Source organism: Rattus norvegicus, chromosome 17 (genome assembly GCF_021556685.1).
Source record: "Rattus norvegicus strain SHRSP/BbbUtx chromosome 17, alternate assembly SHRSP_T2T, whole genome shotgun sequence".
NCBI lineage: Eukaryota > Metazoa > Chordata > Mammalia > Rodentia > Muridae > Rattus > Rattus norvegicus.
The window spans coordinates 67,885,249-67,897,769 of record NC_141550.1 but is presented as its reverse complement, the minus strand read 5'-3'; the positions used below and the strand labels follow the sequence as shown (position 1 = coordinate 67,897,769).

The window sequence follows — 12,521 nt, the reverse complement described above, 5'->3', positions numbered from 1 at the left end:
TCACTGTACAGCTATACTCTGAAGACCCGGAGCAGGAACAAACTCAGTCTCTCCTGCTGTATGCTGACACGTGGATCCTTTATTTGACTCCGGCTGGGTGAGAGAAATCTCCCCCATCAAGCCATCAATCAGCCCTGCACTGACTCTGTTGGGTATCCCTCAGTTAATTCACATCTCACACTGTCTCCCTGCCTGAAGGGGGCATCAAGACCGTAAGGCTGAGAGTTTCCTTGCACCAGGCTAGCCCCACTTGCAGGTTATGGGGCAGGGCCTCTAGAGCTCAACTCTCTAATTACAGAGTGTGGTTCCCCTGATCCTGTCTTTGAGTTTGATTAATTTACTAGAGTACCTCACAATTGGGAAAACATTCCCTTTTGTTGATTACATTTGCCAGTTCATCGTAAAGTGTATTTTAAAATTTAAGAGATGAAGGCAGTGAAGTGCTGAATGAGGGCAATCTGAAGGGACCTTCAGTCCTGGGCCATGTGACCCCTCTTAGCACATGGCTGGGTGTTTCTCATTTTCCTGTATGCTAGGCATCTAGAGTCACTTCAAACTCTGTTCTTTTAGGTTTTTATTAAAGCTTTTTGTATAAACATACTTGGATCCTGGACTGTAAATGTGTGATGGGCAAGCTTCTAAACTAATGCTAACAGACTACGTCTGTCCGCCCAGCCTCTTTAGGCCTTTCTGTGCTACATACCTGTGCGCCTCTGAAACAGGGTCTTGAGTTTGCTGCCACAGGGTAATCAGACCTGGCCTGCTCCCGTACAGAAAGGCGGGGGAAGGGGAACGGACATTTTTAAGTTCTGTCGTCTGCCTTGGAGAGGACATTATATATAATATTACATGTAATGGTGCAAGACTGTAGCATGTCCTTCCATAGAGACATAGTTGGTGCAGCTTTCTATTTCTTAGGAAGAAAATGGAGCATGTGTAAAGGGGGCAGAAGATGAGAGAAACCGAGAGACGGACTGACTGACTGACTCTTGTGTATGGCCTGAAGTCCATAGTTAAAAAGACTCAACTTTACCCCAGGTAGCCTCTGGAACCAGGGACTAAAGGCCAGATGCTCTAGTCTTTTCTGTTCCAGTCCTGAGGAAAGGATGAGGGCTGCGGGCTGGCATCCAGTAACCGAGAGCAGAGCACGTGTCTACCACTTCTCTGTCCAGCACAGCTTCACCTGTGTTTTTTCTCTCTCTCTCTCTCTCTCTCTCTCTCTCTCTCTCTCTCTCTCTCTCTCTCTCTCTCTCCTTTTCTTTTAAAATTAAATTTCAACAGACATTTTACTTAAAACAAGTTATCTTCCCTCCCCTCCCCACCTTCTCAGGTTCAACGGGCAGATTTAGAGAATGAGATGCGTAGTCTTGGCGTGGACATGGATGATAAAGACAATGTAAGTCTGGAGGGGCAGTGTGGTTTCAGATGATCCGTGCTTTTGTTGTTTTGAGACGTTCATTGTCTTGCTGTGTCGCCCAGCCTGCCTTCAAACTCAGTCTTTCCCTGCCTCTAGTTCTCCAGTGCTGGTGGCAGGCATGTGCTGCCAAACCCTTCCCACAGTCAGTTTGCTTAACGATGCGGGTACCTTCTGAGAAATCTGTCACTAGGTGATCTGCTAATGTAAATGTCATGGCATGCACATGATATACATAATGTAGCTGGTGCATATGCCTACTGCCTCAGCTGTTTGGAGTGGGAGGTTAAAACCTCAGCATACATCATGTGAACTGTGGACCAAAGCCATTGCCATCACTGCTTGTGATTGATGTTATCCAGTAAAGAACATTAGTGCACAGGATGTGCAAGAGCTGCGGCCTAAGAGCACCATCTTACTCACCACCAGCATGGGTGCTGAGCTGGACATTCCTGAAGCCTTGTCAGGAGACACAGGAGAGCATAGCACTGCGTCTGACCCTTAACCCCTGGCTTCAGACCAGAGCCCGCGAGTAAGCTGCAGTAGGCCTTCCAGAGTCTTTCACTTGCGAGTGATATTGTCTTTAAGAGCTCGTCTGTTTTCTCTTCTTGTTGGACTAATTTCGATTGTTACCAAGAGCACTGTTTGTTTTCCAGGCCCACTATGCAGTCCAGGCCAGAAGATCTCGGAGTGTCACCAGGAAAAGAAAACGAGAAGAGTCTGTTCCTCCCTCTTCCATAGCCCGCAGTCGCAGTCGGAGTTGCTCTAAAACGCCACGTGATGTTTCTGGTCTTCGGGATGTCAAGGTTTGTTTCGTTGATCTGGGACAAAAGAAAATAAGAACCTTCAGGGGTGTTTATAGAACCTCCAGCAAGCACCAGCCATTACTTGAGGAGGGTTGTGATTAAGAGATTAGCTGTTCATCCTATCTTCTACTTTGTAGCATCCTTTGGAGAGGAACTTGGACCAGAAGCAGTTGGATCCCCTGGATAGGTGTTCTGGCAAACCATTCTGAACCCCTTGACATGGCAGATAGACAGACATGGCCTCATAAAGTATGGATAGTCTAGGCTTAGGTCCCAACTGTTTGCAAAATACTAGGAAGAGGCCCCATTTCCAGTGAGGAAGTAGGCTGGGAAAACTTGGTTCATTTTCCTCATTAGGGGAATTGTTATCTCTTCAAGGTGGTAGCTTGTCACTATGGTATAATTTGTAATGTCTTTTTCAAAGGTGCAATAGTTGCTTAAAATCTCACTGAAATTTCTTTTTGAGAAAAAACTTTTTTTTTACTATTTTGAAAATTCAAATATAAGAGAAAACTTATGTAAACTAGCAGGTTCTCTAATAGAAGGCTGAAGTTTTCATTTCAGATGTCATTTCTATCTGGAAGTCTAGGAAGTGAGTGTTGAGTTGAGGTAGTGTTTTACTATGACTCCTAAGCGGCCTGAGAGTCCAGACTGCTCCATGTTCACCCGGGAGTAAGATTACACTATTGGTCTATGGGTTTCAATACTGGCATTGACATGAGTCAGAAGGTTCAGACCATGGAAGTCTGAACAGATGCTCTTGTAGTCTACTAACGGAAGAAAGGTCCAAGGCTTCCTCGCGTAGTCACTGAGCTCAGATACTCTTATAGTCTATAACTGTAGAAAGGTCCAAGGCTTCCTCACGTAGTCACTGAGCTCAGATGCTCTTGTAGTGTATGACTGTAGAAAGGCTCAAGGCTTCCTCATGTAGTCACTGAGCTCAGATGCTCTTATAGTGTATAACTGTAGAAAGGTTCAAGGCTTCCTCACGTAGTCATTGAGCTCCTGCAGATAGTGTGGTGGTCTGAGAACCCGGTGACTGAGACAACTGGGTCTTGATGGTTCCTTCTGACTTTGGTAAAATGGTTCCCAGGTAATTACAATGCAGGACAGAAATGTGGTTTTCATTGTTGTGTGTTCTCCTGTGTAGATGGTGAAGAAAGCCAAGACCATGATGAAGAAAGCCCAGAAGAAGATGAATCGCTTGGGGAAGAAGGGGGAAGCAGATAGGCATGTGTTTGATATGAAGCCCAAGCACCTACTCTCTGGGAAGAGGAAAGCTGGTAAAAAGGACAGGAGATAATGTCCTCTTCAGTCGGAGTAGTTTAACTAGACCCGTGATTATTTCTGAGTGTGTGATGGTGTGTTTTATAGAATTTGGGATCAACATCTGTTAACCAAAGAAACGATGGAAATGACTTTTAAATGCTTGTTGCTGTGCTGAAAACTGGTAAAGCCGAGTAAGCGTGTGGTGCCGTGGCCCTGTGCAGTCAGATGTTACCTGCAGAGCGCTCTGTACTGGATGACGCGCTTCTTTCACAGCCAAGGGACTCATTTTGCAGAAAAGATGTATTGGTGTAAGGAGGCTGCTTTGGTGGGGGAAAACTTTTGTAGTAGATCTTTTGACACCCAAAATACCTATTTTTGTTAAGAAAGTATTCCTGCTGGGAGGTCTTACATTTAGCGTGTATCAGAACTTAAACTACAGTCTTAAATTATTTTCTGCATCTGTAGTACAATGCATCATTGTAACTTCAAACATTTTATCCAAAGTAAACATCCAGCAAAAACATAGTTTTGATTATTTACATTTAGTTTGCTTTAATTGCAAGTCTCTTGATAGCCAAAAGGAAGGGGCAGGGAATAGGACTTTGCTTAGAGCAAAAATAGGTTTTTAAAGGGAATAAGTGCCTGGATATGTCTTCTTTCACTAACAACTGCTGGATTAAGATTGGTGTCCTAGAAAGTAAAGAAACATTGATGAGAGGGATCCCAGTGTGGCTGGAACTACACCACAGATCAGAAGACAGCCTTCCCACTGTCAGCGCTTCCTGTCAGTGTGACCGCTTCTGACCTGTATCGGAAACCAGTGATGTATACATGTATTATATTCTCTATCCTAAATCATATGGACTCTTTGAGACTTTTTTAAAAAATAGTTTTATTTGTCTTGGATATGTCATGTATTTGCATTTCAAATGTTATCCCCTTTCTCCCCTCTTCCATCCCCCTCCCCAGCTTCTATGAGGGTGCTCCCACTCCCACCCACCCACTCCAACCTCAACACCCGAGACTTCTTATATTGGCTTTAGTTGTCTGATGACATTTGATGTCTTGATCTATTTTTTTATGTGTAGATGATTAAAGTCTATAATCATTAGTATGACTAATACCTTGATTAAATCATAGAATTATTCATCTAACAGTAGAAGATCTAGACAAAGCTTTTTTTTTCCTTAATAGAACTTGTATTTACTTAAATTTCAGAGGCGTTAGTGAGAAAGGGTAGAGAGTGCTGTTCAAAACAAAACAATTAAGCAAATACAGGAGCAGAATGTTCGAGGTCTTGAGCTTCACTGTGTTAGGAATCTGTCCTCATTGCTGTTAGAAAGAACTGGCTGTGAATGCTGGTGTTTGGTAGGTAGGCACTGGGCTACCTCTCTGCCTACCATGCCCTTTAGCAGTGCTGGTTACTAATAGAAGAAGCTGGAATGTGGTGGGGATTCAGCCGCTCCTCCTCTGAGAGAGACACTAAATAGTCTTTAAATGTTAGAGGACTCATTCTGATTGTAAGCATATACTACAAAGACTACAAAGACTAAAGACAGCACTGCAGTACTGTCATAAAGACAGCCATGCAGATGGTTGGAACAGAGTAGAGTAATAGCAGAAATCATTATCCTAAACAATGGACCAGAACAAACAGTGGGCAAAGGACTGTTTCTCCAGCAGCCACTGTGGGAAATGTATGGTTAAAGTCAGGCTCTACCTTACACCACATTAGAACATACATGTTTAAAAGCCTAAGGAGGAGAAGGACCTGCAGAACTCCAAAGCTTTAAAGAAAAGGGTAAAACCATCAGAACAATTGACAATTTCTTGGCTATGGCACCAGAGTAAAGGAAAGGTGAAAGTACATAAGCAGGACGCCCTCGGGATTCTTGGTATCGGAGGAGACAGCCTGCGGGATGGGAGAGGAGATCTGCAAGTGGCAGGAGTATGAGTAATCCATGGTTTGTAAAGCTCAACAGAGACCAACTCAATATTGCAAGGGTCTTGAATATGTATTTCTCCAACCGAGATAGTCAGGTGTCCAGATAGCCACAGGCAGACATCTTCAGGGATGCTTTCACCTAAACACTGGGGAAATACGAATGAGCGCGAAACCACTGCTGCACACCCAACAAGCTGACCAGGTCAAACAACAGCCAAGAAGGGGGTAAGCATGGGAAACCCAGGTAGTTCTTCCCTTGTAGTACGTCCCTCAGGTGCTTGGTAGAGTGCTTTGCTAACATGAAACATTCCTGGATAGACAGTCAACACACAGGTGGAAACCTTACCATGCCTTGCTCCTTATCCTGCTTGCTGCTAAGGTGATCCCTCCTTGTTTGAGAAAAATAACTGACTGTATTTTCAAAAGCTATCTCACTCATTTTTAATTTTTTTCTAAAGATATCAGTCATCTTGTTTGTAACAATGATAGTTTAATTTCATGTTTATTCTGTTCCTGGGGTTCAATACATAAAACGAAAAATGTTTATAACCAGAAAATGTTCACTGGATCAAAGTTTTCCCTAGATCTGTCTGTGATAATATCAATAATACAGTGATCTGAAGTTAGGGTCTATTTCCAACAAGGTAAAAGTTACTGTTCACAGTGGGAAGGGCGTGATGCCTATTCTTGGTTGTCAACCTGACTATGGGGATTAACTAAAACCCCAAAATGGCGAGCACAACTGTGAGGGATTTTTGCTTAATTTGAAGCTTAGATTCTTCCTGGGCATTCCAGCAGGGAAAATCTACTGAGTCTAAATGTTGCAGCACGACAGGAGAGATGGGAGAAAAGACATCCTGGGGTTTCGGTGTTAGAATTTGTTCCCTCCAAGTCAGCCTGTTGAACTCTGAATTCATTATAGGAATAATGACTCCTACTCAAGGAAGAATTAGGCAACATCCACTGGATGTTTTTAATTTTCAAGACAGTTGCCCAAGCTTGGTGTAGTGGAAAATGCCTTTGATCCAGCACCTGGGAGGCAGAAGTAGAGGGATCTCTGAGTGGAATGCTAGCCTGGTCTACAGTGAGTTCTAAGACAGCCAGAACTTATAGTGAGACCCTGTCTTTGAAAAAAGAAAAGAAACATACCCAGTACTATGGGGAACAGGGAGTTTTTTGATGACTGAATCTTCTAGCACAATTCTCATAGTAAAGATTATGTGTTTCCATCATTATTGGTAAGTATATTCACAATAACATTTGACCAGGCAAATTTATTCGTTGATCTATACTGTCGAACATTAAGCTGCTTGCTTTTTGGCCGTTATTTAACATGTAGAAGACAGGCTTAATGTTTTGTACTGGGGGTCAGCAGTGGCCTAGGTAAAAATTCAACAGGAAGTACTTGATTAAGCTCATCAGCTCCACAAAGAGTCCTTGTGAAATCTGTGAACCCGGTGAAAACCAACAAAGCTCTTATGTAATCCTCACGCACCACATGCTGCCTACAGAGAGAGCCCTGATCAGGTGAGCCTATGTAACACAAGGGACGGTGGTGACACCACAGGGAGGTTTTAGGAGAAAAGAGATATTTTTCCATAGATGATACAGAAATATTCTGAGCTGGAGAGAAAGAGGAAGCACTTAAATGAAATGAAGAGCTTGAATTTTATTTAGTGCAAGCAATTAGGAAAGTGCAAGCAAAAAGGAAATTAGAACTCAAGGTTCTGTCATACATGCTAGTTTTACCCATGGGTTATTAAAGAACTTTGTTTTTGAGACATTTTATAATTTTATGCACACGAGTTATTTGCCTTGATCTGTATGTATACCACATAGTTCATTCCAGGTACCCACAGAGGTCATAAGAGTGAACAGGAGCAAGTACTCTTAGCTGCTGTCATTTCCCACACCCAATCCCTGCTTCAACCATTACTTTTCTACACCCCTCAAAGTCCATATATCTTGTCAGGCTCCACAAATGGGGACACATCCTCTAAATAAGGCCACCAAGGCAACAGGAAGTCTTCTACCATGCTTCTGAACCATGGGGTGATCTTCTCTGCCCCACGGGCCTCCCTGTCCAGTAGCTCCTGAACATCCTCCTGGCTCATATAGCTGTAGCTTCTCACTTCCCTGGGATCTGGGTTCAGCGTAAGGTCCTTCCTCACCAACAGAAGATAGCCAATCTCATGGTCTCCCCAGACGGCATCTGACTGACACTTTTGGTATTTTCGGGTCATGAAGGTTATGTCCTTTATGGAAATCTGTTAAAGTTGTTACAGTATTAATAATAGAGAAAATGGGCATTAGATAGAAAACAGCTCATTTCTTTCCTCATTCCTTTCCAGAATGCCATACAAGCACTTAAGCTTCAAGCAGATGGTAGGCAAATCACAATGAAGAGAGCACCGAACTTGGGTTTCATTTCCTGGTCACTATGGCTTCCTTGTTCACTTACAGTGAAGACCATGTATACAGGACATAAGGCTAAACACAGTTATGTAGTGTAGGACATACAGTTACGGGAAAGATTTCTTTTAGAAAATGCAAATAAAAGCACTGGAGGGCTGGTGATGGTAGTACACGCCTTTAATCCCAGTACTAAGGCAAGGCAAGCAGATCATTGTGAGATCCAGGTTAGCCTAGTCTACAAAGCAAGAACCAGGACAGCCAGGCTTACCTACACACACACACACACACACACACACACACACACACACACACACACACGCACATACACACAAACCAGGACAGCCAGGCTCACCTACACACACACACACACACACACACACACACACACACACGCACATGCACACACACACAAACCAGGACAGCCAGGCTCACCTACACACACACACACACACACACACACACACACACACACACACGCACACGCACATGCACACACACACAAACCAGGACAGCCAGGCTCACCTACACACACACACACACACACACACACACACACACACACACACATACACACACAGAAACACACACACATGCACCCTCTAAAAAAAGTTGGGCACTTCATAGGAATGCTGTTTCCTATGGGAGACAGAAGCCATGTTAGCCAGCAGCCACTCCCTCAGTGATCATTTGATGGATGAAACTTGACAACACTGGCATGTGACATTCTGTGTATTAAACAGATCCCTGAGCACATGAAAAAGTTCATTGAGCCCCATGCTGAGTGAGTGGGTACCTGGTCCTGGGGGATGCCCAGTTCAGCCTGCAGACGTCTCAGGGCCGCCCTCCTCACTCCCACGGCATCCTCCTCTTCCAGCTCCTCAGGCACATATAAAGGGTGACTAGAACAGGAATCTGTAAAATGTCCTGGGGCAACATACAGCATGCAGCTTTAGAGAGAACACTCTTTATTGAATAGGAGCAATTTCCTTCCTGGTCATAGTGTAGAGAGTGGGTTCACCTTGGACTTTTATCAGTATCAGCTCTTCTATATGCAAATAGTAGATTATAAAATCTCAAAACTTGATTCGAGTTGCAAAATGCTTATAATTTAATGTCCTTGTATCGAGTGCGAGTGGGACTGTCTTTCTGTCTCTCTGTCTCTCTGTCTCTCTTTCTCTCTCTCTCTCTCTCTCTCTCTCTCTCTCTCTCTCTCTCACACACACACACACACACACGGGGTTGTGAGGGAAGAGTGCTCAGATGTGTTCTCTCACTAGTCATTCCTGTGAGGTTCCCAAACCCTAAGTTAGACTCCAGTGCTCCCTGGGGTTGAGCTGGGTGGCTCACCAGGAAAAGTGTACTTGGCATCTGCTCTCTGCTGAACCAAGAGCTGGTTTTGTGTGTTGAAGAGGACCACACTGAAGCCTCGGTGTAGCAGACCTGCAAAGTGACCATGTGCGAGTTAGGGTCATGCTGGAGTCAGCATGGAGTCTGCATATCCATCTCTTTCTCAGTCTCATGCAACTCAGGATGATGGCACCAGGAGTGGCTGGTGATTCTTGCTGGGATAGAACCTATGCCAGTCGACTGCATTTGTTGACTCACACAGTAAGTCTGCAAGTGAGTACTGCAGTTTTCCTCCACTTGTAAACAAAACCTAGAGAGCCAAGAAGTAAAGTAAGCCTTGCAAGGCAGGCTGAGCCCCACTGTGTGAATCTAAAGCTATAACTTGAAAGTATGTCCTAGCTGCTTTGGTCACACTGTGCAGGCATATGGATGACCGAGTGGCACACAGACTCACTGCTTATGCCTGGAAGTTGGGACACATGACGCACCGAGAGGGCTCACAGTGGGGTGTCTCCCACCACCCCCTTTTCCTGAGACACATATAGACCTCACAGGCCTGCCTATGGAGAAGAGGCTGGCCTTGAACTCAGAGAGATAACTTGTCTCTGCTTCTCTACTGGGACTAAAGATGTACAGCGCCACCCCCAGCTTGTCTACAATTTCTGACTTTCCCAATCCCTTCGAGGCAGCAGTCACAGTCTGCATCACCCAGTGCACTGATGGAAGTGTTAGCCTTATCAAGTTAGCAGCAGCCGCAGCAGCACCCGCTGGACAGCTGCCTCCTGACCCTGCATGGCTCAGAGTGGCCCATGGCACCAGGCCTGCACATGGCACCCTCCTTTCCACTCACCCTTGTTGATGTTTTCCATCAGGTGGCAGTTCCTCTTGGTGTCGGCCCCAATGATCTGGTCCTGCTTGTCAATGACAATGAGGATCTCCTCCAGGCGTTTTATCTGGAGTTCATTCAGGTGGGTTTTGCTTGCCTGGAACATACCTGTGAACACCAACGGCCTCTTGTGTAAACAGAAAGCATAAGGGGAGAGAGGTGTGTGAGCCCCTCCAATGTCAGCGCCGGAAGCATGTGCAGATATGGAAGTGTAACGAGAAGGATGAGGCTTTAATGATCAGACAGTGAGCTACACGGGCAACTGAGAGTGCTCATGGTCTGAATTTTATTTCTCCATGATGATTAAATCGCTGTGTAGAGAGAGCAGTGTCCTCAAATGAAGCTAACTGTGGGCAAGGGACACTCCTGCACGAATGCCACCAAATAACGTCTCTACTGTTAGCCATCATTGTCGCTCTCTGTGTCTTCCTTTAATTTGCGATTATTATTTTTTTTTGTATTTGATACTTGCCTGTTCACAAAAGAAGTCCAGGAGAATGTAGAACTGGAGAAATCAAAAGCACCAGGGTTGGGAATAGAGTTCAGTGATAGGGAACTTGTTTTATCTGAGCGAGGACCTGAGACCCAATGCGCAGTACTACAGAATAGATAAATAAATGTTCCCACAAGCCCATGCAGCCCACTCCCAATACAGGGTGATCATGCTAAGGAAGCCAGGAGACGAGTGCCTGGGTCAGAGAGATACACACCGCACTGACAGCACAGCTCTGAGATACCAACCGTTAGGCACAGACAGACTTAGGCTCTCACCTTCTCTGAAGTTTTGTTTGTGCCGCCTCTGAAACCCGGGAGTGAATGGACACAGGAGACCTCAGCTGCAGCTTCCTTTATACGTGGTAACACAGTAGTATCCTGTTGGAAGACCTTTTCAGATTTGGCTCTGTGACAAAACGGTCTCTGTCCTTATCCCTTCCCACTGGAGACTGACAGACGGTGTGCCTACCTCAGTGTATTAGCATAGATGAATAAGAATGACAGGTGTTGCAACTTTTTTCCTGGAATCCATGCATTAAGTATTCCACTGTAGTTTATCTGAGATCTTAGAGGCTCAAGTCACTGTAACATTATTCAAGAGTCTTGATTGCACTTAACCCCAAAAGCACATAAAGTAAAATAAAAAGGCCGAGGCGGCAGTTTGAATTAGGTAGTTGTACATGTCTAGAACACAGAAGTCCATAGCGATGTCAGAATGCTTTTCATCTCCAATACAGTAGTCAGGTCAGAGCAGAGCAAAATAAACTAAATTTAAAATGAAAAAGCAGGAGCGGGGCTGGAGAGACGGCTCAGTGGTTAAGAGCACAGTCTGCTCTTCTGAAGGACCCAGGTTCTATTCCCAGCACCCACAAGGCAGCTCACAACTGTCCATAACTCCAGTTCCAGGGGATCTGACAACTTCACACCAATGCACACAAAATTAAATAAATGAAGGCCCCAAATCTGAAGCATCAGTGCCTGGAGTAGAGACTATGTGTGGAGGCCACCTACCCAGCCGCATCCCGTCACACTCTCCCAAGGTACATGCATGCTAACGTCCCTCTCCCTGGCAGGCCATGCACACTCACTCAGGCATCTACTTCTGTCCGTGTAACCTTCTCCGACTCAAACTTGAGAAGATGCAGTGGAGTCTTAAGGAAAGTCTTAACATCCCTCCCTGTAGGTCTGAACTAGGCTGATCTCCTGCCCCAGCCCATCTCCTCTCTCTCCTCCACCCGCTGGATTCAGTTTTTATGCCAACAACTGGGATGTAGCAGCTGACTTAAGTTTCACCAAGTAGGTGTTTGAATGTCATTCCATGCTGTAAGTGGTCTGTCTTCTTTCTCTGGAAAACACATGGCTCTCTACTGTTTCAGAGTGAAAGAAGGAAAATTGCAGTTAACACTGGGACGGGCCTGTCTACAGAAAGAGCCACACTGTGTTAAAGATTCTTCAAGGCTTGACTTCTTTTTGCATTGCAGAAAAAATATTCAGTCCCTTCTAAGTTTTATTCATATAATGTCTTTGTAATCTCAGCTGAAATGCAAAAATTCAAACATATACACAATATGTTGAATAAATCAAATCTTTACTTTTATATATAAGTTACATATATGTATACATACATATATTAATTTTAAAAGTCACATTATTGTAATGAACACACAAATAAAAACCAACATTTTTCCATTCCCAACACCATGCATCTCAATGAACTCATGTAAAGTTAGTCTAGACGTTCCGATTAGATTGCTACTTAGCCAAATTATTGATTAAATAAAATACTTAGGCTGTGGTCACTTACATGGAGCCTCTGCACTGGCCCAAAGGAGTAAAGCTACTTACCCTGAAGGTCATACCAAGACTGATCACGTTTTCTATGTGTTTATCTTATTTTGTGAAAGTGTGTGTGTTTGTGTGTGTGTGTGTGTGTGTGTGTGTGTG

General features: G+C 44.4%; 1 protein-coding gene and 1 pseudogene across 3 annotated transcripts in view; one reads left to right on the top strand and one right to left on the bottom strand.

Moving 5' to 3' along the window:
• Nucleotides 1-4,600, top strand: part of LOC134484813 (GTP-binding protein 4-like) — a 24,246-nt pseudogene extending 19,646 nt beyond the window's left edge. The window contains exons 10-12 of the transcript XR_015641987.1: nt 1,331-1,396; nt 2,071-2,220; nt 3,371-4,600. The product of XR_015641987.1 is annotated as a GTP-binding protein 4-like, transcript variant X2 (transcript). The remainder of the gene's footprint in view (nt 1-1,330; nt 1,397-2,070; nt 2,221-3,370) is intronic.
• On the bottom strand, nt 4,380-12,521 carry LOC134482632 (isopentenyl-diphosphate delta-isomerase 2-like). 2 transcript variants are annotated; one of them, XM_087591736.1, is made up of 6 exons: nt 12,423-12,521; nt 10,854-10,955; nt 10,047-10,190; nt 9,197-9,289; nt 8,643-8,773; nt 4,380-7,701 (listed from the first exon to the last, which is right to left on the bottom strand). In XM_087591736.1, the coding sequence occupies exons 3-6, from the start codon at nt 10,186-10,188 to the stop codon at nt 7,384-7,386; spliced, it is 684 nt and encodes a 227-aa protein (XP_087447862.1). In that variant the 5' UTR covers nt 10,189-10,190; nt 10,854-10,955; nt 12,423-12,521; the 3' UTR covers nt 4,380-7,383. The 2 variants fall into 2 exon arrangements, with proteins under 2 accessions (XP_087447862.1, XP_087447861.1); XM_087591735.1 differs by lacking the exon at nt 12,423-12,521 and having other exon boundaries at nt 10,854-11,996.